The sequence below is a fragment of the Gymnoscopelus braueri genome, assembly GCF_963280865.1.
Source record: "Gymnoscopelus braueri genome assembly, chromosome: 7".
Classification (NCBI taxonomy): domain Eukaryota; kingdom Metazoa; phylum Chordata; class Actinopteri; order Myctophiformes; family Myctophidae; genus Gymnoscopelus; species Gymnoscopelus braueri.
In genome coordinates, this window is record NC_137608.1 from 44,865,151 (window position 1) to 44,891,530 (window position 26,380).

Below are 26,380 nucleotides of genomic sequence, written 5' to 3' on the forward strand. Positions count from 1 at the left end.
TTTGTCCAAAACTGTTACTTCTCAGGATTCAAATTCAAAAATAGCAAAAGCATCAGATCTACAAGCTCAAAGCGTGCGGATCTGCTACTTTTGATGCTTTTGTGTGACGCTGTAGTGTGATCAAGTAGGGCATTCATTTACGAAAAAAACACAAACAGTTCGAATATGGAGATAAGAGAGCAACAATATATTAATATGTTTAAAAGAAAATGTGAAAAGAATGAACACGGCTGCTGTGTCAGACGGGTGGGCAGATGGGTGGGCTTTTGAGATTTTATCAGGGTGGGCCCTGATCCATAAAAAGGTCGGTAACTGAACCGCTGTGCATACGAGATTAGGGATTGCAAGGTTTTAATTAACAATGGGTAATTGGCATGGAGACTGTAATTCCAGGGGCCTTGGACAGACAGACAGACAGGGACCCTCAACGGATGATGATGAATGTTGTTGGTTAATAATTAGAGGAGGTCCAATGTATAGGTGTGTTGTCTTGGGAACCAGAACTCCAAGCAGGTCTTCGTTCCCTTTCCCATCACATCACACTGAGTCTGACTTCAGTGCAAAATGGCCACTCTCCCTCCTGGATGCTTGGTCTTCATGCTCCCAAAGTGTCTGGAAATAGAAGGGAAGAACTCGATTTAGATTGGAACTCCTATGGATGGAACTAATTGAGTCTTAGCTATATTTAATGACAATTTACGCATCGTTGAATGGCCGTAAGATAAACATCACGAATAAATAAGCCTTTAGGCTGGAAATCACTTTGTCACTTTGATAGCATAATATCAATATGCTAATGCCTTTTAATAGGGCTTACAGTATGTGGTTAATGTGAATACCGTGATATCACATTTAATAACTATTGCGTTGTATCAGTGTGATTGCACCGGGTTAGCGTTTGTTCTAATTTAAATTGTTCTAATTTAAATCGCCCACTCTCTCTTGCCCTCTTGCTCTCTATTACTGTATGCTCTCTCTCTTCTCACCATACATTTCACTTTGCCTTGGGAGCTTGGAAGGTCGCATCTCGTGCTGCTTGAAACGCCACCTAGCGTATTCGAGATTCTTGACTGCTGGGAGCATGACGAATAAACAATGCAAAAATACGTTGCTGGATATTTCCCGTCAAACTATTCATTTGATGCCTCACTCAGAGGTTTCGCGGTAGCATTTTTTCCTTGTTTCGAAAAGTAATTACATCACTTTATAACTGTTAATCGTTACATTCACGTTCGTGGAGTGCTCGCCAAGTCCTGATATAGTAAATTACAAGATAATTTAACTTTAATAATTAATACCAAACTTTTTTGTATACAGTATACACAAAAAAAAATTTGTGACACGTTGTGAGCTTGCAGATCTGCTATTTTCACTACTTTTTGTGCGACACTCTTGTATGAGGAAGTAGGGCATTACATTACGGGAAAGAAACCGTTAAAGGTTGAAATAGTTATGGAGATACGAGGTTTCTGCCCGACAGCGACGGAATGTGAAGGCCAGCTGTCCTTGAACCATGTGCCCTGTGGAAATCTGCAAGCTGTCTCTGTAACAAGGTCACCATGATAATTATTGTGAAGCATTTCTGCTTCATTGAGACAGACAGAGGGAGGGTTGAGTGGAGACAGCTGACATGCAGCGCACGTCCTGAGGCCGGACACTAACTTACTTTAGGACGTGGCAGTAATGTCTGGAGCTTTATAATTAAAGTATTACAAGGCGACTAAACATAATTCTGTGTCTGACTGATCTACTTCCATGCTTTTTGAATTAACATCAGATTCACATTTTGCATTTACTGTAGACATTCTGTAGACATAGTCAGGGTTCAATTTGCTGGGAGGGGGGGGGGGTCTCTGGTGGTGATAATTTTTTATGCCCAGTGGGGATCCCTGAGAGTGTGTTAAACACATGCATTTATGATATTTATGTTTGATAATTTAATAAAACAATGACATAATGGAGAAGCCGAGTGATTAAGGCACGAGTCCTGGGTTCCATTCCCAGGCCTGGCGGACCTTTGGTGCATGTCATTCCCTGACTTTCTCTCCCTGTTTCGGTGTTTCCTGTCTTTCTACACTGTGAACTATCAATAAAGGCAAAAAAAAAACAGTGTACGTATTCTGGACAAATGTTCAAAAATGATTTCATTTCTTTCAAAAGTTTTCAGATTTTTCAAATTAATTCCAAAAGTAGCAAAAATAGTAGATCTACAAGCTCACAATGGCATCAACACTGATCAAGAACGTCAATCAAAGAACAAGAGTTTTGGGCAGGATATCCTCTTTTGTCAACAAAAGTGCCCTCAAGACTCTAGCTGGAGCCCTCATTCAATTCAATTCATTTGACTATACTTGCACCTCTTGGCACCCATAGACACAACACTAGAGGGAGCGATCATGATCTGCTACTACCCAAATTTAGAACAAACATGGGAACATTCTCATTCTACTACTCTGCCTCCAATATGTGGAATGCCCTGCCCTGGGTTCATATGTAGACCTACTCAGGGTTTTGTGAGCCCCCCAGACAGTTTTTAAGTTGCTTGATTCAGTATTTAGATATCAGACATGCCCCCTTCCTATACAAACCCATTGTATCTTTAAACTCCAAATAAAAAAATGTACAATAAAACAATGTCATTAAATTAATGAAAAAAGTAATCAGAGTTCTCGGAGTCACCAGAACTAAGGACGGGTGTTTTCGATGAATCTGTCATGGTTAAAATGGAGCTTGATGTTACAAGTGAGTTTGTATAGGAAAGGGGCGTGTCTGAAAAAATGAATATCAAATACCTAAACACTGAATCGAGCAACTTAAAAACTGTCCGGGGTGCTCACAAAAGCCGGAGTAGACGTTAAAATGACCCCAAACATGTTTGAAAGTGAAATATCCCTTTAATGTCTTACTGTACATAGAACTGTTTCATTTCTGATATAATTGAATAAAGTATTCAATCAATCAATCAATCAATCAAATGTTGATGTAGTATAAATAGACTTCAAGTAGTAATGTAGCATGTATGTAGGATATTTACATGACAAAGTACGACCTGGACATACATTTACACAAGAGTTATATTCTCCTTACCTCCATGTGTTGGTCAGGGGACAGTACACTTCCAGTGTCTTCAGATCACTGATGCCATCACAGCCTCCTACAGCCAGCATCGCTCCATTGAACACTACTAAGGACACCTGAGGCACAATACAAAAAAAGACCAAAGTAAGTGTGAGCTTTATGAACAAAAAATAGTTTAAAGGGGTAGTTCACCCCCAAAATAACTTTTTTTCTATTGATTACTGACCATCTGGAGCCTTGAATTCATAGATATTTTTTTGTTTTTGTCACATTCCTAAGCCAATAATTTGATTATAATAAATGTGTCCCCATTGATTCCGGTAGGAGACACAAATGCATTTGTGTCTCCTACCGGAATCAATGGGGCTAAATTTATTATAATCAAATAATAAAGGAAGGAATGCGACAAAAACAAATAAATATCCATGAATTCAAGGCTCCATGGGGTGAGTAATCAATAGAAAAAAAGTTATTTGGGGGGTGAACTACCCCTTTAACTACCATTTCAATCTAATCTAAATCTGACTCTTTTCCGAATGTTTTTTATTTGATTACTATGCATATCGCTGTTGTCGGGCAGAAACCTCTTATCTCCATATTCTAACTTTTAGTTTTTTTTGTAAACCTCACGCCCTACTTGATCATCCTACAGCGTCACACAAAAGCATCAAAAGTAGCAGATCTACAGCTCGAAACACGGTGAGACGCGTTTCGCAGGGTATGATACAGTATGTCCAAAAAACAGCTCCCGTAGGATTTTTGTGCTAAAATTAGGGTTCAAATTTTCCGGAGCCCCACTCTCTTTTTGGGGGGTGATCTATTTTGGGACCTCGCAGAACATCAGCCAGTTAATGTTTGATTTTCATAATATCATACTGTAGTTGTTTTATAGGTTTAAATATTCTGAGTTGATTTACTACACTTTTAAAGCAGCCAGAAGAATATCTTTCTGACTTTTAGTTGGGGTCTTTCCTCGCCTGGGACACCCCAGACTGACCCCTTTGCCTATCTCAGTCATTATTACATTAATCGCTCCTGCTCTTTTCTCAGTCAATACAACTTTTGCAATGTGGCATCCAGTGCCAATTAAAACTTTACTGCAGGTGTAGACCATTCTGAAAGGCATTTCCTGTTCTGATTCTGAGTGAACAAAACAAAGAACTGCAAGCGCACACTCACTATCTCTGTGCAAGTATCTCAAAGGTTTCTGTTCTGATTTAAAACAAAACAAGGGTTGAAATAAATGTAGCAGAATCCTTGTTATTTCCTTCCATTAGTTTAATTTCAGCCAATATTCAAGCTAAAACCCCTTCAAGGTGAAGCTACCTGGTAAGACTGGTCAGGTGCTGCCCCCACATCCCAAACCTTCATTGAATAAGATGTTAAAAATAATAGATTTATAATATGGTCGTTAATCATTACCACACCTCATCTTACTGGTCTAGTGAATCAGTACCTCAGCAGCTTCCTAAAAGCTTCCAGGTCTTCTTCAAGGACAGTACATTCTCAGCTCTCAGGAGAGATTGCATTGAGGTCAAGAGCTAATGCTCTGAATCTACATAAATGTATTGAGTTGCACTGTGGAGACAATCCGTTCAAAGAGAAAAACATATTGAAGAGGCTGGTTTCATCAGCGCTTGTGTCAGATGGGGCAAATAATTATATTCTGCAATTTTCAGAAAAGGGCTTCGAGGAGTTTGTTTCATAATGTTTGATCTCTACCTCGAGGCTAAATGGGACAAAATGAAGAAAGAAGAATACGTTATTTTTGAACTGGATGGGGGAGAAAAAAAAGTTCAAGAGTTATAGGCCATAATGTGAAGCGGCCTGTTATAGCGCCACCACGAGGCCGATGTGGAAAATATGGGGCAGAGGTTCTTCTTTGGCCTACTGGGAGTGTGAGGGCAAATTTACACAATGATTGGTCCAACGGTGCCAGAGATTAATTGCTCACAGACTGATTCACAGACAGACACACGGACAGACGGATAGACTGACCAATGGACAGGGGCGAAAACATTTTCGGCCATCTGGCCTGGCCAAGACAATAAACCCAGCCAGTATACTTAAAAACATTGGTTTCTAATATTATAAACATAGGTTAGAAAATCGCAGAAATAGATGCAAGAATAGTTTTGAGAGGGTCAAAACTGAAGTGACCCCTCCAGAAAGTGAGGGCAAAGAAAATCCTACGGGAATACATAGCATGCCTCACTATATTTGATATTTTTATGTAAAGGAAGTATTCGCACATCCACTTCATTCGGATGCAGGTGCGTTGGACAAGGAAAACTGGAGCAAACATTCATGAACAAAAATCCCGCACACTGCTCTTGCTCAGCAGCCTCTGCTTTTATTTAAATTGATGAATTTGAATCCTGAAAAGTAACAGTTTTAGACATAATGAGGTTTCCACCCGACAGAGACGATATGAGACAACACTACTCAGCACTACTGTATCCATCCATTGTACAGTTAGAGATTCAACCAGGCACATTTTAGGCGCATTATAGCAAGCACCCCTAAATTTGATGTCTACATCTCTAAAAAGTCAAATAAAAAATATATACCGGTAATTATTAGAAAGTCCCCTACGTATTTTGACAGTATGGCTGCAGGCTTGGGGATGATGCTCATTAGGAAAGGTTACTTTCTTTTTTCATTTATTTTGAATGTGTTTTTAACAGTTTGGAATGTAATATCTGTAATATCTTTGTTTCAGTCGTATTCATAAATATATTTCCCACCAGCAGTTTCATTTTGATATTCATAATTCATTATCAGTTGATATCTATAAACATGGATACAAATCAGGTCATGTTTTGAGACACTTTGAGACACTTTCATTTCTGTAAATGGGGCAGCTGCCGCAGCAGGGGCTCAGGAGGTAGAGCTGTTGCCAGAGAATCAGAAGCCAGGGTGTTTTTAGAAAAAATAAATGACATTATTACATTTTGTATAAAAGTAAAGAAAAGGCTGCACACTCGTAGTCGAGATGCAGGATTTATTCGAATGAAAACCAAAGTTTTCTGAAGAAGAACTTTTGTGAGCGGTGTGAGCTTGTATAACCGCCGCCGCATTTTTGCTACATCTAAAAATAGAGCTCAAGTGGTTAAGAGAGAGATTTATAAAACTTGCCACCCTATTCTACACTCACGTCATGCCTCTTGTTCCTCATGTGTTTGACGGGGGACCAGCGAACGGTCTCGGGATCAAACGCCTCTGCGGTGTTGAGCTTTAGGTTGAGCTCGTCCCGGCCCCCGGCCATGTAGATCCTCCCCAGGTGGACGGTGCAGCCTGCGCTCTCCCTGGGACACCGCATGGATGGACTGGGAGCCCACGTACCTTCCAGAGGACTGTAGCGCTCCACTGGACAACACACAGAGGACAACAAAAGGGTCAAAGGAGAGAAAAGAACGGTTCACAGACTTTTAATTTCACGGGGGCCAGTGGTGGCCCAAAGGTTAGAGGAGCGCGCTTGTTGCCGGGAAGTTCCCGGTTTGATTCCCCAGACCGGTAGGAAACATCTGGGTGGGGAAGTGAATGGCCACCACTATCCCCTCCCCCCAAAACCGCTGAAGTGCCCTTGAGCAAGGCACTGAACCTCCGACTGGAGCTGCTCAGTGGCCATTTGTTTTGTTGTTTTACATTTGTCAAGTGTATTTTAACATAATGAATTGAAAAAAGAATACTTTGACTAAAGCTTCTGTAGATTGCCAATCAATTAGTCATTGAGTAAGTTCTGACTTCATCTACTACGTTGTCAATATTGTGTTACATGATATGCGCGTAATATACAAATGGCTCCATATTTAACGAGATAGCACATCATTTGCATATATGTGGAAACAAGTCACAATACAAAGAAATCTATATTTTTGTGTATATTCATATGTGTTACTGATAGCATGACTTTTGATAGAATGATATTGCTTTCCCTATTCACCTGTAGCACCTCCCCATAAAGGACGCACAGTCGTTGGTCAGATTGTGCTAAGGTAATCTTATTGATAACTACAAATTTACAAATAAAATAACACTTTACAACAATACACTGTCTACTGTCAGTACAAAGAGTACATAATGTTCTTCGAGATGGTCTTAGAAAAAGATAACTTTTGAATAATTAATCATTTTGGGACCATCACAACAACCACAAAGTACTCAACATACTGCACAACATGACATGCCTGCTGAGTGCTTCATATATCACATTAAGTATGTTTGTACACATAGCACTGACACTGTTGCTACATCCTTCCTATTATGCTATATAAGAGAGAGGTTTTCATTAACCACACAAACCCTATATACCTAATTGACCCTCGGGGGTCTATACTAGGTCCCTTCCTTTTTTCCCTGCCTCTTTGCCATAAATAGCTGATCTACAAGCTCACAACGCATCACAAAGCGATGTGTGGTAGAGCGTGTAGATCTGTAATTTTATCCAAATGTTCACCCCAGAGTAGGAACACTATAGGGTAAAGCTCCATTGTCTATTATGTGGTTCCCACCGATAAACAAATCCAACATCTCTCTCCACCCTGCACCACCTCCCCTGGGCCCGACATGCCTTGTCTACCAAAAAGTTTCACATGAAACCAACAGACTAATGCAGTGCAGACAAAATAAGACAAACATACATACTACCTGCAAGTTGTTTCAGGTTTGTTATATCAAGGCACAGTAACTAGCAATTAAGTTGGTTATTAAGTTTATTACTTTGTGCACCGATGTACAGTAAGTTCATTGTAACAGCCATAATAGCCATGTATGAGGGGAAGACATTTGCGTGTACTTGGTTGGCAACATTATGTCTATCAAACACATAACATAATGCAACTTTGAAGGACCACCGCTGTAAATTCATTCAGTCATTTACGTCAGTTGCTGCCTGTATATTTTTAGATTTAAGATTTTAGATGTCTGATTGAGTTTGTTGATTGAGTCAACATTAGCTAAACATCATTGTGCTGGAGATAAGTCACAGACCTTAGAATTTTGTTTGTCAATCAAACTTTTCTCGAGGGACAGTTTCCAGTTAGACTTTCCATATCAAATTGCACTTTGAAATGCATTAAAAAACAACAATAATGCAACTTTGACCAAAATGAAATACAGGGTTGGATTGCCTACAGTATGTCAAGCAAGTTTCAAGTCTCTGCAATATGATGTTTATATTTAAAAGAATGGCTTCCTTGAAAATCAAGCCATAGTATGCTTTGCAAAGAAATACAATAAATAAATAAAAATCCATTAAAACAATAGTGAAAATAGCAGATCTACAAGTTCACAACGTGTTGCAACGCAATGCGTTGTGAGCTTGTAGATATGCTATTTTTACTATAATAAAATAGGGCTTAAGTGGTTAATTCATAATGTGTTTTTTGACGTTTTGGTCCCGGGGAGACGCTAAATGTATCTTTTGGATCTCAAGCTGAAAGGTTTGGAAACCACAGCTGTAGTGAATGGGCTAAACTTGCCAGACCACCAGTCCCAGACATCCAGATTTAAGTGTCAGAGTGTACTTACAATACTTTTTTATTGACAGATAGATACATCTCTTTGTCTCTTCCTTTGGGTCGTTTATATTTCACTGAAATCTTTGATATGACGTTTTGAAATGAAGCCTCTGGTGTTTGGACTTGGTGGCACCGGAGAAGGTTGTGGGAATTTTACAGATTTTCTCTTCTCACAGACCGAAATAGGCAGTGACAAGTGGCAGCACAACATGACCCCAGTTTATCTTTGGCATGCACGAGAGAGGGCCCTGGAATGTGAGTGCATGTGTGCGTTAGAGTGAGCGTTTGGTCGCTCACAGAAAAATAAATGGTCAAGCTGAAAGTTGAAAAGCTGTCAAAGTTCCCGGGGTCTTTAAAACACTGTAGTATATCAACTACTCATCAAGTGACAGAGCTGTTTTTCAACCACTGGGTGGAAAGGGAATGAGATTTTCTGTCAGGGTCCTGGACAAAGGACAACTTTAACGGAATATTGAGTTATTTATTAATATATTTGGTCCTCCTGACTTCAAGGTCAATGCAAAAGTCAGGCTTCAGTGGGAGTTCTATGTTTCAAACAGCCCAAGGCAGTTTCAGACAGAGAATGCAGTAGTTCAATCTAAGTCAGTCTTAATTATTTTTAGCTTGGACCAATAAACTAGGCAGGGAAGGACAAGTCCGTATTTTATTTTGTGACATAATCCAGGCGTTAATGAAAGTTACATGACCTTGATGAAAATGAATGCACTGCGTAATGACACAAGCCTGTAAATAACCTAAGATTGTGTCAGCCTATATAATGTTGCCAGTTTAGAGAGTTAGACAGTTAGATTTTACTTTTAGTTGCATTGATAGAATGTCTTCTTCCTAAATGCAATGAATCAAATGTCACTCATTTCTACTTTTTGGTTTTACTGCATGACATACTGTCCATTTCTGTCAAACTATCAATAATAGCAGATATAGACACAGCAGCTCTGTGGCCACAACAGCAGCCATAGATATCGTAGATCAGTGGTTCTCAAACTGTGGATTGGGACCCCCAGGGGGGTCCCCAAAGGATTTTTCGGAGGTTCCCAGATGATTTGCTTAATGTGCAACATTGTTTTCTCACTCAACAGTAAACAAACCAACATACAGTATAAGTGTATACAGGGTATATGCACATTTCTAAAGTGACAAGGACTTAAGACCTTTGCAATACCTCTACTTTTTTTTTTAAATAAAATAAAATGTAACAACAAACTATACTATAAAAAATCAAAAATTGGCCAAATTGTCAAATATTACCGAAGAAAAGTTTTTTTTTTTTTAAATAGCCATTTCCAATTCCAAGTGCTTGTCAGGGTGGGGGGTCCCCAGTTTCAAATTATTTTGGGGGTTCGCGGCCTGAAAAGTTTGAAAATCACTGTCGTACTGTAGATTAGATAACTCATTGGCCGCTGCTGTTCATTGGAGCGATGCATTATCGCTGCCGTCATATTTTGTAGGTAGAGCCATGCCTCCTAATGCATGTATGCCCCATTGCCCCATGTACAGTATGTCTATTGAAGCAGGATGTCTCTCCACAATTAAAATAACCATAACTCGTGAATTCTCTGCCGATTTTCAAACACCTTATCTTACATAGATTGTAAGAATAATGGTTATAAAACAGAACACATACTTAGAGGAGTGGAGTTCTCAGTGGATTTATGGCAAGCTGACCTACAGTACATAATATGGGGTCGGAGTTGACGTGCGGCCCCAGTGGCCAATTAGGCGTCTTAAGTATTTATGCCTATGATAGCAGAACCCTGAGTCTGTTCAAGCTGAATGGAACACAACCTTAATTAGTATTATTGGTGTGCGGGATGAGTCATCAAATGTTTCTTTTGTGCCATTTTCCAGGAAATGGCAAACTCAAATGTGATTTCATGGGGCCTTTAAGTGTAGTCTAGTGGGTCTGAAGTAATGGAGAAATGACAGCAATAAAACCTCCAGCCAATATTATGCCTGGCTGCAGCTGTGGGCGTTTGGGGAATAATGGCTACTGAGTGTGGCAGTGCAATACTTTTAGATTGTGTTCTCTTGCTCTGAGTTCACCTGAGTTGAGGACTGTGTCTCCGTCATTTCCACCGAGCACATACAAGTGCCCGTCCAGCACAGCTGCTGCGGCACTGGTGCGTCGGGTCAGCATGGGAGCCTGTGTCGTCCATCTGTTCATGCTTGGGTCATACCTAGAATGAACAAAATGAACGTTGTTCATTCAAACCGACAGATGAATTCACATGTCAAGTTAACCACAAGTACTCAGACAACAGTGTACATTCTTAATGGCCGTGCACACCAAGCACTACTGTTTAACTGTAAAGATATTGTTTTAAAAAACTTTAGTGGACAGCGAAGTCAACACAATGGTAAACGATTTACTTATAATTAAGCTCAAATCATACAATACGTCAGTGTCACGCGTCAAAGTTGACCTGCTACAGCCCACAACGCGTTGCATATGCAAACAGTTGTGGGCTTGTAGGTCTACTATTTTTGGCACACGTGCAATAGAGCATAAATTAGGCTTCATGACGATTGGTGTGGATGGCCCTTTACAATGTAAAAAACACTTGTGTGTTAATGTGAGTGTTACCACACCAGAGGCGTGAAGAATGAACGAAGTGAAAATGCGTCAGTGAATATTTCACATCAAACTAAATGCATTATAGTTACATAATACAAAATGGTTGATGATGATGTCTCATTCATGTACTTTAGCCTGATGTTTTTATTTGCGGTGAAATATTGTGTCGCTTTATCACTGGGTTATATTCGGTTCTGTGAGGATGATGACTCATAACACAAACTATACTTTGAAAAAAATACATAGTTTTGTGCGAATTAATCGCACAAAGAAAACACTGTGTAACCAAAGGGACCCGTAAGGGTTCATTTGGTTAGACGTGTAGTGTACACTCTCTGAGTTACAAATGGATGAATTAACACTGAGGCATTTACTGCATTTACTGGGTATTGTCTCAAATTAAGATTCCCAGTTTCACAATTTAACCTAACTTAACATACTGTAATTTGTGTAAATCAAGATTGTTCATATTGTATTTAGTAATGTGTTTGACTGTCTTTTATCCTCTTACTCTCATATGAGCACCGTTTTTTAATTATACTTCTACAGCAGGACCATGCTGCCAACAAGACTGTGGCCTCAAGTCTTAAGTGAATAATTTATTTGATTGATCGAGTTCATATTGTGAAGCAATGAAAGATATCAGACATTTGCTGGAGTCTGCATAATATTCAACATAGCCACTAAAGCCAAAACTGTACTTTGGTTATTATAGGCCCCTACCGTTGTCAGAGTACCAAGTGCAGTACCTGTTGTCTTTGTAGCAGTACCAGCTAGTACTCCTAGGAGGCCAGTCATTTGACCTTTTTCACAGCACCTTTTTCACAGCTTTTTATTGACATAAAACGTTGTTTAATATTACTTGTGTTGCCGATGATACTTTTAAGGCTCTGTTCATTTATATAGTATACTATTAGCAGTGTATTTCCAGTGAGCCAAACAAGCACAATAGCACCACAGGCCTGGCTGCCAGACTCTGTTTGACCCAACTGGAACACAACCTTAAAGGGGCATGAAACCCTAGCCTGGTAAACCCTCCCTCCGGAAATCTCTTTTCCATTTGATTCCAGGAGTGAGTCTGGCCTGTAGACCTATATGGGCAATTTGGCTGTGGGCTGGAGCTGGGCGGGAGTAATGTAGCTTGGATGTCCAAGTGGCCCTTTGATGTCCAATTAAGCCACTTTAGGCTGCAGTGATTATCACCAGGAGTAATTGGTTTGTCTTTGATGTTAATGAGCAGCTTGTATGAAAGGTGTATTGATTAATGACGTGTGAACCACTCGGGTTCCACCTGATTGGCCTACCCCCGCTGTCAATCACAAAACAATGAGCGAGGACGCTGATTGGCTCGGTTATTTGGTAATGCACTAGAAACGCCCATACAAGCCTTCATGCCAGACTCACTCCTGGAATCAAATGGAAAAGAGATTTCCGGAGGGAGGGTTTACCAGGCTAATGAAACCCTAGGCTGATTTTGTAGTTTGTTTTACACTTCAGGTTAAGAATTACACTGACATCACTTAACAGTGATGTAAGCAACACAGCTGCAGCTAATCAAATTAATAATGGGTGTGTTCGATTTTAGGTGTGTCAATCTATCATGCTTGCAAATTGGCCCTTGGCTCCGGACACACCTAAATCTAACACCCTCGTTATTAATTAGTTTGGTGCAGCTGTGTTGCTTACTTGTCTGCCATATTTTTAATCTGCAGTAGTTTTTAACCTGAACCCCTTTAAGTAGTATCATTAGGTAACACCTGTGAAGGAAGCGACATTACACAACTATTTACAGTATGTCAATATGGCTGCTGTGAAAAAGGCCTATTATTATTCATTATGTGAATAATGAGTTCAGGAATCTGCATAAAAGGGCAGAAGGTGGACACAAACAGACAGACAGACGGGCAGGCAGACAGACACACAGACATTCCTAGAGGTATATAGATAGATGACACATCACCTCTCCACTGTGTTGGTGGCAGTGACGCCGTCATAGCCTCCGACAGCATAGAGGAATCCGTCCATCACCACCAAGCACACTCCAGTGCGGGGGCTGCTCAGCGACGCTACATCCGTGCTCCAGCTGTCTGACTGTGGGTCGTACCTGCCGTCAGTGGAGAGAATCATGAATCACTTCACTCAAACTGATATGGACATTCATATTCATGTATACGCGTATCGTTGCTGTCGGGCAGAAACCTCTAATCTCCATATTCTAACCTTTTGTGTTTATCATACATTAACGCCCTACTTGATCATACTGATCAAAAGCATCAAAAGTGGACGTGTTTTGAGCTTGTACATCTGCTGCTTTTGCTGTTTTTGAATTTGAATCCTGAAAAGTAACAGTTTTGGACATAAGAGGTTTCCACCCGACAGAGACGATATATTCTAATTTCAGATGATGTGCATGTAAAATGTTCAGTGTTAATAGAACCTCTTTCAACCTGCTGTATTTTGGGCATGTCATTATACTGTTGATGAAGATATTCAGAAACTATTCAGAAATTGTCTTGTTTTTTTTCCTCCAAGCATTTTCCATTAGAGAAAGAAAACAGAAAACACGTTTTCCGGTGGGTTGCCAATTTCATCCAATCAGGAGAGAGTGCCCATTTATCACTGTGTGTTTACTAAAAAGCTGGAGAGATGGGTACCCCTGTTACTGAGCAAACACTCTTGAGCTATTTAACACTTATATTAATGACAAAATATCACTTGCACCTTTAACTCAGAGTACCCTCTCTGACTTTCAAATGCATGTGTGTGTGTGTGTGTGTGTGTGTGTGTGTGTGTGTGTGTGTGTGTGTGTGTGTGTGTGTGTGTGTGTGTGTGTGTGTGTGTGTGTGTGTGTGTGTGTGTGTGTGTGTGTGTGTGTGTGTCATGTGAGAGCTTCCCTGCCTGAGCCAAAGCCATTAAGAGTAAATCCATATTCCATAAAGCAACAAATAAATGTTTCCCATTTGGCAAATTTCAGCTCAAATGTGATGTCAGGTATTAGTAGTGATATTACACCGCTACTCCCCCAGACAGTTATTAAGTGTGCAAGGTTAGCCAGAATGACTCATAGTAATCCAAAGCTTTAAATGCGCGAAATCTCTGTCCGTTTGTCTGCCTGCACGTCTGTAGTTCACGAGAACCATACGACTGACTGACTTCAAACTCGGCGCCCTCACAAAAACATGCAGTAATCCTGGTCACTATACTGCCTCCCCCTGGCCAGCCGGGGCGCCTGATGGAGGGGAAGGGAACTGGTTGGAATAACGTGTTCCTTCCATGCGCTACGTCCTACCAGGGAAACTCCCCCCTGTCAGGTGGCAAGAAGGTCAGTTGGCTCTCATGCATTGAAGGAGGCAAGAGCTCGGCCCTGGCCTCCCTAGGTTGGCAGAGGGAAGGTAGTGCCCAGGATTACATAGACAATTGGCACTGGGTGTTAAAAATAGGGTTACAAAATCGTGGGATAAAAATTTAGAAGTAAAAAAATAAATACAAATAAAAATAAAAATCGGCGCAAACTCACCGAGGGAGTGCGGTGCCCGGCGTCCAGTTGGTGGAATAGGCGTATCCAGAACCGCCGATCCGACCAAATATGGTACCGACCTAATTCAAACAGAACCGCCAATCCGACTGATATGCCCAAATATGGTACCGACCTAATTCAAACAGAACTGCCAATCCGACTGATATGCCCTAATATGGTACCGACCCAATTCAAACAGAACCGCCGATCCGACCGATATGCCCATATATGGAATACGCTGATGTCATCAATATGACGTCATAGACTGGCCTAGACTGCAGAGGGCCACTATATTTCCATACTCACTCCAGAGGGCCACATTGCATATACTGTCGGGCCATGTCACACAAAAGTAGCAAAAATAGCAGATCTACAAGCTCAAAACGCGGTGCAGTGAGACGCAATTTGAAAATAGATCTGCTATTTTTTTTTGCTATTTTTGAATTGCAATCCTGAAGAGTAACATTTTAATTTAATTTCAAATGCATTTAGTTATACTTATGTTAACTTTATGAACTTAATACAATACAAATATAATACAAATATATTGCACATAAAAAAGACAATAGAATTGTAATAGTCATTAACACTTGCATGACTAAGCTATCAATATGACCGATTTTGAGAATTTAAAGTGGATTATCTTCTCTCATGAAGCTCTGAGAAAGTTCCCCTTTCATGACTTTTCCTAAATATTTGTTTCAAATCATCTCCGGTTTTTTTTTCTTCTGAAACGTATTATAAATATGAAATATATACTACTACTAATATAGACAGAAGTAATTAAAGCGGGTCATGTTTGCAATTGTAACAGCTGAAATCAATAATATATCAGTATTTTCGATATTAACCTGCGGGCCACATTAAAGGGATTCTAGGCAACTTCAGAGATCAAAAAAAGAAAAAAACTATTGTCAGTTCGTTTCCCCGACCACCAGGGGGTGACGCAGTGGGGACTTCTGAACGGGCCATGCCGAAAATAGGTTGCTTTATTCGGATACAATGCGTGTCACTGCCGGTTCTCTGATTTTTTTTTAATTTATTGGCTCTGTCATGATTAATTGACCACATATATGAAGTTAAACAACTAAATTCTATCCAAACGCTATCTTAAAAGTAAATTCCATGCCTCAAAAAAGAAGTTTGAGAGCGTTTTAAAGTTTTAAAACTGAAAATAAAAAGACTGCAGAGAAAACAATGGCTGCCGTTCCATTTTTGTCGGCTGCACTCGGTTCCATTCGGTTTCACTCGAACTCGCCGGACGCGCACATGCGTGCTTTTCATTTACGTCCCGGATACCCGGATGTCAAAACATAAATAGCAGGGAAAATACGGATTTCAGAAAGAGGACTGTGTTTCAATGCAGGAAAACACCCCAGCATCATTATATAGTGGCTGATAGTGCAAAATGCAAAATGCAAAATATATATATATATAAATATTTTTTAATTTAGGCTTAAAGTTACCTAGAATCCCTTTAAGTGAAGGTGGGGGCCGCATGTGGCCCCCGGGCCGCCAGTTGCCCATGTATGCGCTAGAACATTCAAGCAATGCATCTGGTCAGTCCAATGTGATAATGATGTCCGTGCCAAATAAAATAAATAAAATATCCCTGCAGCTCTGGGGTATAGACTGGGACCATCAATGGGTTTCCAGTATAACCGGCATGAGGAAGGGTAGGTCTATCATGCCCCTGGGAGACATCTGATACAGAGGGAGCACAGGATGTGGGCAAATAATTGCACCAATAGGGAAGATTGTGGGAATCTGATAGAAGATGATAGAAAATATGACAATTTTCTCTGTATATTGTTGTGGAGATAAATATAAACGGAAGATATAATACATAATACATTTGTTTATTATGACTACTGAAGGAAGGAGGGATAACAACACACATGCGCGCGTGCGTGTGCGCACACATGAGCGTGTGCGTACAATTTGCAATTACAATTTAGGCATTTAGCAGCTATGCTCTCATCCAGAGACTTACAAGCGCGAGTAAATTGCAAATGGCCACTTACAAACGAAAAATTGTCTCAAAGAAATTAGAATACCAGGTATAACAATTGCACACTCTCTGAGTAATGAGAATTAGTTTTTTATTACATAAGACTGAAAGCTTTCACGGGCCTTGAGCCATGCAGGCACAGAGACAAATGGATTATTAAAATGTATCTGTGAACTCTGTCGTTGGAATTGTTCCTGTGAGAGAGAGAGTCTGCTTGTGTTTCGGTTTATGGATCTGTCAATCTGTCTTTTAATTTTAGACACATCTCAGATCTGAGACTGAGTTATGCGGAGTAAAAAATCCTCAGTGTTCGTTTGGCCATTTTTTACTCAAGAGAGCATGCAAAATGTAACCAAATGGACCCGTATGGGTCTCTAGAGCAGTGGTTCCCAAACCTTTTAGCTGAAGACCCAAAAGAGAAAGATGTTACTGTAGATGTTTGCCCGGGACTAAAACTGGTGAAAATAGCAGATATACAAGCTCACAACGTGTCGCTTCACTGTGGATCTGCTATTTTCACTACTTCTTAAAAAAAAAAGTGTATTTTTTAAATTATTTATTTTATTTTATGGAATACTTTTGAAACATTTTATATATTTTTTATCTTATTTATTTAAAAACGTTTTGAAATATATTTATAAGATATTTACTGCGACCCATAAAAATTGGTCCGCGACCCAAACATGGGTCCCGACCCACTGTTTGGGAAACAGCGATCTAAAGTGATGTGGATTTTTATTACATAAGACTGAAAGCTTTCAATGGGCCTTGAGCCAGGCACAGTCAGAGACAAATGGGTTATTACAATGTAACAGTGGACTCTGCCATTGCCCCGCGTGGCCACATGTCACCGCCGAGTCCTTTCCCTCCCAGGTGTCGGCACTCAACACCTGGTCCTTGAGCCTCTGATTGAGCGACCGACGCTCTCCACATCCATTACAAGTATGACTCATCCATCATCCTGTCTGGGACCCCCAGCTGTCCCCTATCCCACCCACCTGTCGCAGCTCACAGGCCACGTGCGCAAATAGGCTTTTTAGGGGGGCACACACACACACACACACACACACACACACACACACACACACACACACACACACACACACACACACACACACACACACACACACACACACACACACACACACACACACACACACACACACACACACACACACACACACACACACACACACACACACACACACACACACACACACACAATACTCTGTTAAAAGTCCTGTATTCAACATTTTACTTGGGTAAAAGTACAAAAGTATTGGCAGCAAAATGTACTTTAAGTACCAAAAGTACTCACTTTTTGTTTTGAAGATATTTCAAAATTTGTGTTTTTTTATAGCATATATACCAGCTAGATTAGCTACTGTCAAACAGCTGAAGTATGGAATTGGCAAGTAACTAGAAAAAGTTTTCAAATCATTAAAAAGTACAGTTTTTGCCTCTGGTTTGTAGTGGGTTAGAAGTATTAAGTATTGGGGAAAAAAATGGAAATTATACTCACATAAAGTAAAAGCACCTCACAATTTTACTTAACTACAGTACTTGAGTAAATGTACTTAATTACATTTCTACCACTGCCCCTAGCTGCCCTGACCTGTCGCAGACCACACTATGTGCTGAAATAGGATTTTAGGACACACACACACACACACACACACACACACACAAATACACACTAACACACACACAGCACTCACACAAGCACTCAACATGCCGGATGAGGCATTAGCCTTGTGTCTCCTGCTAAAACAACTGTGAGATAATGAAGTACGCTCCCCGTTGCATTAGCGCCCATTTCAATTAGACTTTCCTATCAACTCAGCGGTGTTTGATGTTCAGTTTTAAATTGGCACACGCAATTCACACTAGTGTCGTCGCGGTTGGGCAGAAACCTCTTATCTCCATATTCTAACTTTTTGAGTTTTTTCGTAAATTAACACCCTACTTGATCACAGTACAGCGTCACACAAAAGCATCATAAGTAGCAGATCTACAAGCTCGAAAACGCGGCGCGAAGCGGCGCGTTTCGAGCTTGCGGATCTGCTACTTTTGCAGTTTTTTTATTTGAATCCTGAAAAATTACAGTTTTGGACATATGAGGTTTCCACCCGGGAGAGACAAAATTATATTTGTTCAAACGATGAGGTTCGAGCCGGTTCTCTCACAGTGTGAAATTGTATAGCCTTGGCGTTAAAAAGGCTTACAGGGTGATAATGCTGCCAGGGAGCATGAAGTTGTTCAATAATAAAACATAATGCCAAATTTAAAGACCCGCTCCTAAATTTATTTTTTGCATGGTTAATGTCTTTTTGAAGATTGCCTGTGGAAATTCTGGTAGTTTCTTCTTGCGCTCTGCATGTCTCCAAATCATTAACCACATGAACCCCAGCATCCCTATTCTGGGGGGGAACATATTTTGTCAAAGATAGCCTATCTATGAGCTCACAACGCATCACAACACAATGCGTTTTGAGCTTGTAGATCGGCTATTCCTGGCAAAGAGAGTTGGTGTACACGGAGAAAAAGTGGTCCAATTATAACTCAAGTCTGTTTCACTACAATCTGGGAACCCATCGTCAAATAAAAAGGAAGAACAGCGCCCTCTGCTGTTTTTCACTTTTGCATTTGGCTCTGGGGGGGACAGCCCTCTACTTCCGGTGGTGCGCCTATGTTTTCATTCCCACTAACAATATTTCTCCACGGAACACTAACACCAGCGTGTTATCCATTGTTCTCCCAAAGAACAATGGATCGTTTTGGTTATAAGCCCACTTGTGTCTATGATGAAAGAACAAGTTAAAATGTAACTAACTTTCCGTGGTTTTGTCGGCTCCGAGGACGCTATTGTTAAATGAGTTTCGGTTTGTTTCCAGTGGGAAGCGAGCCGCACACATGTAAATCCCGCCCACTACATTTGATTGGGTAAAGCGCGGCCTGCTTCCTGATCTGAAGGCACGCCCACTTGTAACCAATGTGCATAGGTTCTCAACGCGGCTCCCGACATATTCAAGCATGAATATGAATCTGTTCTTAAGAGATTAGTTTCACTAAGACTAGAGGGTTGAATTGGTTAATGTAGTGTTCTACACCTTGGTCTTTTTCTCACTGCTTGGACCAGGTTTGACGCAGGCCACACAACTGGGATGGGGTGTGATGTCACAGGATGTCACCGCCTCACTAGAGACAAGCATTGGTCAGTGAGGAAGTGACTGGCTCCTTTGTTTTCGCCACGGTGCTTTGGCTTTTACCTTTTTTTGGGGGGGGGGGCTCAAAATCTAAATGTGTAGGGATTACATGAATGGGATTACGGGGGCATACCACATTATAATATTCATAAATCATACATTTAACCGATTTTTTATGAAGGGTACATGAGGAAGAGGACTTTATCAGAATGTTACAGACGTTTACCTTTTCTTTTTTACGTAAGTCTAAAGAAAGTGGAAAGTAAAATGTCACCAAATATGTTCCTTTGTGTTCAGTAGCTCACCTCTCTACACTGCTGTAACATCTGTGATGGTCCTCCCCACCCACTGCGTAGATGTGTCCGTCCAGGGCGCACACGGCCACACTGCCGCGCCGAACGGCCATGGAGGACGCTGGCTTCCACTCGTTGTATTCAGAGTTAAACTGTTCCACCCGACAGTCTGGCGCCTCACGGGTCCAGCCTCCCACTGTCACAACACAACACAACACAACAGGGAATAATTCAGTACGTCATTCAGTTTCAATAAAGCGTTTACAAAACCCAAATATAGCCACAGAATTGACAAACAGACAGACATTATGGCAGCTGACACTCCTGTGTGATTAAGCTTGGGGTTTGGTGCCTTGTTCAAAGACAAATGGCAACAACAGGGATTGAATCTGACTTTTCTGGTGACCAAAATAAAGTTACACTAGGCAGTAGGCACCAATTCAAAGTACCTTACACTCTGTTTAACATTGCTATACTAGAATCTGTGGAGTTTTTGACCAAATACCCCAGTATCAATATTGTGACATCAATATTGTAGGGATGCTTTCACAAATGTTTTACACAATGAGATTTCTTTCATAAATTATCATCATCGGTATTGCCTACTGTATACAATAGTAGGTAAAGGGCCAAGGCAAATAGTAGAACAGTCAGGTAAGTTTTAGAAAATTACATCATCATGATGTGATGCTGAGAGAGCTAATAGATCTGCTATTTTTTTTTAAATGGAAAGAATCTGGAAAATGTTTGAAAAATTGACAAAGTGCAAGGTCAGAGTAAGTGCCATGATCCTTAGATAACCATTTAAACCCTACTGTGCAGTATTTTCTAACTTGAATAAGACCAAAACCATTCACACAAATCTCCTCTTATGGAGGTTCCACTATCCCTGGCACAACATATTTTCAGATGGGGGTCCGTGGCCAAATACATTTCAATTTCGGGGGGTCCTTGTCCTTGACATGAAAATGTTTGAGAACCACTGCTCCAAACCACAAGACAGTGAACTAAACCAGGGCACAGCTACAGTACTGTATGTCATCACCTCCACAGATAGTCAGACTGTTACAGTGTTTCTTTTGGCAGTGCAGACACCTTGACAGTGACACCAGAGTAATGACACCTTGAGCAACCTCGGGCCAAAACCACACGTGATTTAGGTGACAATGAGCGAATGCTACATCACTGTCCCAATAAATGTTAAACATCTATTCCCGTTCTTCATTCACGCGCCCACAAGTGACCCTCCCTTCTTCAGACAATATGATCTGTCCTCTCTAAAAATACAAGAGAGGCTTTAATTTATGGACGTGTCATCCCCTTGGCATCTGTGGACACTTTGCACTGGGTGCTCCACTTTATTTAATCTGGCTACTGCATGAGGTGAGGTATGTACAGTATGGGCTGTGTCCGATATCACACCCTACTCACTACTTTATTACTTGTAACCCCTCCCCCCCTTTCTGATAAAAGATGAGACCCCCCACATGTTCATATGCACGCAAGAACGCACGTGGCAGCACACACACACACACACACACGTCATAGACACACGTTTTCCAGGCATGTTAACCACTTAAGCCCTATACTTCTTGTACGACGAATAGCGAAACTAGCCAACATGAAACACTGTGAGCTTGTGCTATTTTCACTATTACGTTCGAAACTTTTAGAAAAATGCTGATTATTTGTGTCATATTTTAAATAATATATTAACCCAAAAAAGCAAGTTATGATTTTTTGCAACATTTTGGACTATACCTCAACACAGACACGTCCACTGTGTGATCTTTGGGAGGTTGGGAAACACTACACTGCACTACAGTATAGTGATTAATGTGTCCTGTAATCATTCCTGCAGAGATTGCTCAAACCGATATTGCACAATGTATCTGTATAGATGATTATGCCTTGTTGTACATTCTATAAATCCAGACCCAGACACTACTAACCCACTCAATCTTAATCAGTAACCCTGGCCATTCAATTAATGTATAGCAGGGAGTAGGGAATGAGTGAATTAGTTTGGACACATCCCCATTGTGTATTATTCAAACAGTATTAAAGCAATGCCAACAATGACATGACACTGATCCACTGACCTATGAACATCTTTGTGTCTTTGGGGGGCAGTTTGCAGAGCTGTCCGCGCGAGGACGACAGGGGAGTTGACGTGCCATGATGGCGAGCACTCCCTCCTTGTCCCTCTTTGATGTGCATGTGTTGATGTTCGGGCTCCCTAACCTCCTCCCTGCAAACACACATCATGTGAAGTGAAGAGATAAATGATTGGAGGTGAAAGGATTCATACATCATGGGCTGTGAAGTGAAGGGTCAGCCATTGTTCATTTTATGGTGTGCAGTGTTGGGCGAGTCACTCAGGAAGAGTAGTAGTAAGTCACTAAAAATTGATAACATTACAGATACAGTACATTGCTTATTACTTGGTATCAAAAGTAACTAGTTACATTACAGTTGTATTATTACTTTTGATACCCAACCAACCTGTCATCATTATGTCATAATTTCACGAGAGGGCACGTGCTTAAGAAAAACAAATCTACAAACTAACAATGTGTCACATCACCACCTGTTGATAGGTTGTAAATCTGCTCTTATTTTGCATGTGACAACCTCCTACTATGGAGTATAAATCATAGGCTTAATACTGTATATCCATCTTGGTCAAAAAATTAATTGTATATACTATTAATTATAACTTAGTAACTCAAAGTTACTTGGATTAAAAAGTGTAAAATTATTAATGTTTTGGCAATTGTAATAAGTTACACTACAATCTCAAAGTTACAAATGTACGCTGTACATTAACATTAGGCCTTGAACTTAATTACTCTGAGTCTTTGCTCAACAGTGGACCAACAGATGGTAAAAGGGTTATTATTCGGAAGAAACTTTAGTTACTTCCTTTTTTCTTTTAAGTACAACATTGTTTGTCTTAATTCTGTGTCATGAATAATTGAAGACTTTAGTGTACTGTTTCCTTGTAAATGTTCATTATCTTAATTTGGAGAAAAACACCATTTGTCTGAGCTTGTAATAAAATTGAGCCGCAATATTTGATATTGATTAGTATAATAACAATTATACTAATGCATATCATGCATTAGTCTGAAAACGACTTTGGTTAAAAGCAAATGCATATTCCTCTGGTGTTTGGGTCCTTACATTCTAGCAGTAATACAAAGGGTTAGGAACACATTTCAATAAAGGAACACAAACACAACCAAAAGACATAAGAGTACATATACAGTATACACTATAATCCATTATTACCCCTGTTCATTGTACAATCCCATGTTTTAGCTCCACAGAATTTGGTCAGGAACTGCCGTCGAGGACGAGTAGTGTTTTTTTTTTTGTTGCCGTGAAGTAGAATATTTGTGCCAGTCTGTCAGGCTTTTTTTAAAGCATGTATTGTAGGCTCTCCTCCTCTGGATGATGTGCTGTACATACAGCACTGAGGTCTGCCCTGCAACTGAACAGCTCAAAGCCTCCTCCTCCTCCTATAAGTTTGACACACCAGCTGTGTCTGTGTCATCCTCCCGCCATCCTTGAAGCCTGAAACCCAAGTCTGGCCGTCCACGCCCCAGCCAGATACCCTTTTTTTACCAGACCACATACCACACCAGTGATTGTCACTCTGGCATTTTGGCTTGAGTGGGGGTGGAAGACCATTTCCTGCCAGTGTGCTGGGAATTATAATGATGAGAAATGTTCTCATAGTAATCATTAGCAGCTCATCTCAAAACAATGTGAAACTTTCTCTTAATATGAAAGACTCAGTAGCCGATCTCAAAATGATGAGAAACTTTCTCAAAATAATTTATCTCAAAATGATTACAAACTGAATCTGTTAAGTGGTTGGTTGTTTTGTTTTGTGATGTTTGATGTTTATTTTAGGTGCTTCAGGCTGTAAATCATTGCTTTCATATTGGACTTGTGGCGCCTGTGTCTTGAAGGACCTCTATGTGTGGAGAAAAGAAAAGTTGAATTAAAAAATAAATGACTTGCTCAGAATAAAGACAAACTTAATTTACTCATTATTTATTGAATACTCATTATTTTGAGATACGTATACTGTAGGTCAAGCTGGTAAGTCATTATTTTTTAGAAGTTTTCTCATTATTTTTAGATACTAGGATATAAGTCATCATTTTGAGATGTAGACCTAGTCATTATTTTGAAATACAAAGTCATTATTTTGAAATGCAAAGTCATTATTTTGAGATGGCAAGTCATTATTTTGAGGAGGTTACTCATTATAATGACTTCCAGGATCACACTGATGTCTGATGTCACCATTATATTGCCTCAGTATTAATCTGGGTTAAATTAACACTTTGTTACTGCACATGAATGGTAGCATTTGTTTATCTAAAGTATGCATCTGTGTGTGTGTGTGTGTGTGTGTGTGTGTGTGTGTGTGTGTGTGTGTGTGTGTGTGTGTGTGTGTGTGTGTGTGTGTGTGTGTGTGTGTGTGTGTGTGTATGCGTGCGTGCGTGCGTGCCTGTGCACCATGCACACGCACCCACGCGCATGACTCACATCGCGTCCGTGGCGCTTTTGTGAGCTTGTACTGTATATCAAGCTATTTCTGTCACATAACACGTCATATGATGAAGCATAAATCAGGCTACACTGTAGGTAGACATCTGGCAAAATGCCCTCCATCATATGCTGGACATAAAGTTAGTGCTAGCAGCAACATTAGTCATCACCATTTCACAGAGGGCACCGTGGGGGTCCAGGTGTCTGTTACAATGTGACCCGACCCTGTCAACTCCCCCCCACACACATCTCTAGCTCTGCCCAGGCCCCGTCCCCTTCCTCTGACATTTGCATGACTACCTATGTCCCGCTATGGCTATATTTGTTATTCCCATGACTAACAGAAATACCTGGGATGGTAGGCATGTATTATGAATCCTCTCATGTCGGGCAAGGAGGGACACACATTTATTATAGCTATCCGTGCCCTTTAATCACTTTCACCCTGACATCCCTGTGCTGGGCATGAGATTATAGGTGAATGTTTTCATATGTTTTCATTAAACGTCACATATTTTTCACAACTTTTAGAAATGAAAGGGAAAAATTATAATAGTGATGAAAATAGCAGATCTTCAGGCTCACAAGTCCATGCTTGTAGACTTGTAGATCGGCCATTTAAAAAACAAAAAATAGGGCTTAAATGAGTACAGTAGTTCACTCAAAAAATGACTTATTTTCTATCAATTACACACCCCATGAAGCCTTGAATTCATGGAGATTTTTTTGTTTTTGTCGCATTCCTAAGCCAATAATTTTATGACCGGAGGACTGGGCGGAGACTCAATGGAGACTCAATGGAGATTCTGCAGTCTGCAAGTCTCCTACCGGAGACTTTGCCGGTCATCAAATTATTGGCTTAGGAATGTGAAATCTACATGAATTAAATAATTAATATTAAGTTTAATTGATAGAAAATAAGTTATTTTTTGGGTGAACTACTCCTTTAAGTGGTTAAAACTGAATCGTGCAACACAGGGCCCTATAATGATGAAATTACAAAGCCAGCCTATGTAGCAGAGTCGCCCTGCCTATCGCCCAGAAGCCTTTTAACCATAACGCCCGTTTCATACTTGGTTGCATGCCTGGGACGGGGACGCCCACCACAAATAGCAGTTTTACAAGCTCACAACGTGTCGGCTGCGACACGTTGTGAGCTTGTAAAATCTGCTATTTTTGGTGCGCAACACCAGCGCGTAACTAAGTATAAATCACCCATAAAGTCTTATGGCTCCGTTTGGCTCCCCTGAGCTCCTGTCAAATGTGTTGAACAATCTTGGCTCCTCCCTTGCTCTTTAAAATCTGCTCACCCATGCTTAAAACTACTGCGCGTTGGCCACAAAATGACTCGGCACTGCACTTCGGCTGAAGGGCCATTGCAATGATCTGTATCTGTGCAAAAAGTAATACGTTTGATTATTACCAGATACATCTTCACTTAGGGGCAGTGGTGGAAAAAGTACTAAAATTCTCTACTTAAGTAAAAGTACCAATACTGCAATATAAAAATACTCTGTTACAAGTAAAAGTCCAGAATGCAAAATGTACTTGAGTAAAAGTACAAAAGTATTGGCATCAAAATGTACTT

At 40.4% G+C, this 26,380-nt stretch overlaps 1 protein-coding gene across 1 annotated transcript; it reads right to left on the reverse strand.

The window, feature by feature from the left end:
* Nucleotides 1–23,698, reverse strand: LOC308088801 (uncharacterized protein). Its single transcript, XM_080433385.1, has 8 exons — nt 23,518–23,698; nt 22,326–22,474; nt 20,236–20,419; nt 13,157–13,300; nt 10,665–10,798; nt 6,236–6,447; nt 3,088–3,194; nt 1–612 (listed from the first exon to the last, which is right to left on the reverse strand). Exons 1-8 carry the CDS (start codon nt 23,538–23,540, stop codon nt 555–557), a joined length of 1,011 nt encoding a protein of 336 aa, XP_080289511.1. The 5' UTR covers nt 23,541–23,698; the 3' UTR covers nt 1–554.
* Between the last annotated feature and the right edge of the window lie 2,682 nt (nt 23,699–26,380).

Coding starts and splice junctions, on each gene's coding strand:
- LOC308088801 (XM_080433385.1), bottom strand. CDS start 23,540: ATGGGATTGTACAATGAACAGGG. Junction 20,420..22,325: donor AGACACAAAGATGTTCATAG/GTCAGTGGATCA, acceptor GTGTTGTGACAG/TGGGAGGCTGGACCCGTGAG. Junction 6,448..10,664: donor AGACACAGTCCTCAACTCAG/GTGAACTCAGAG, acceptor TGTGTTGTCCAG/TGGAGCGCTACAGTCCTCTG.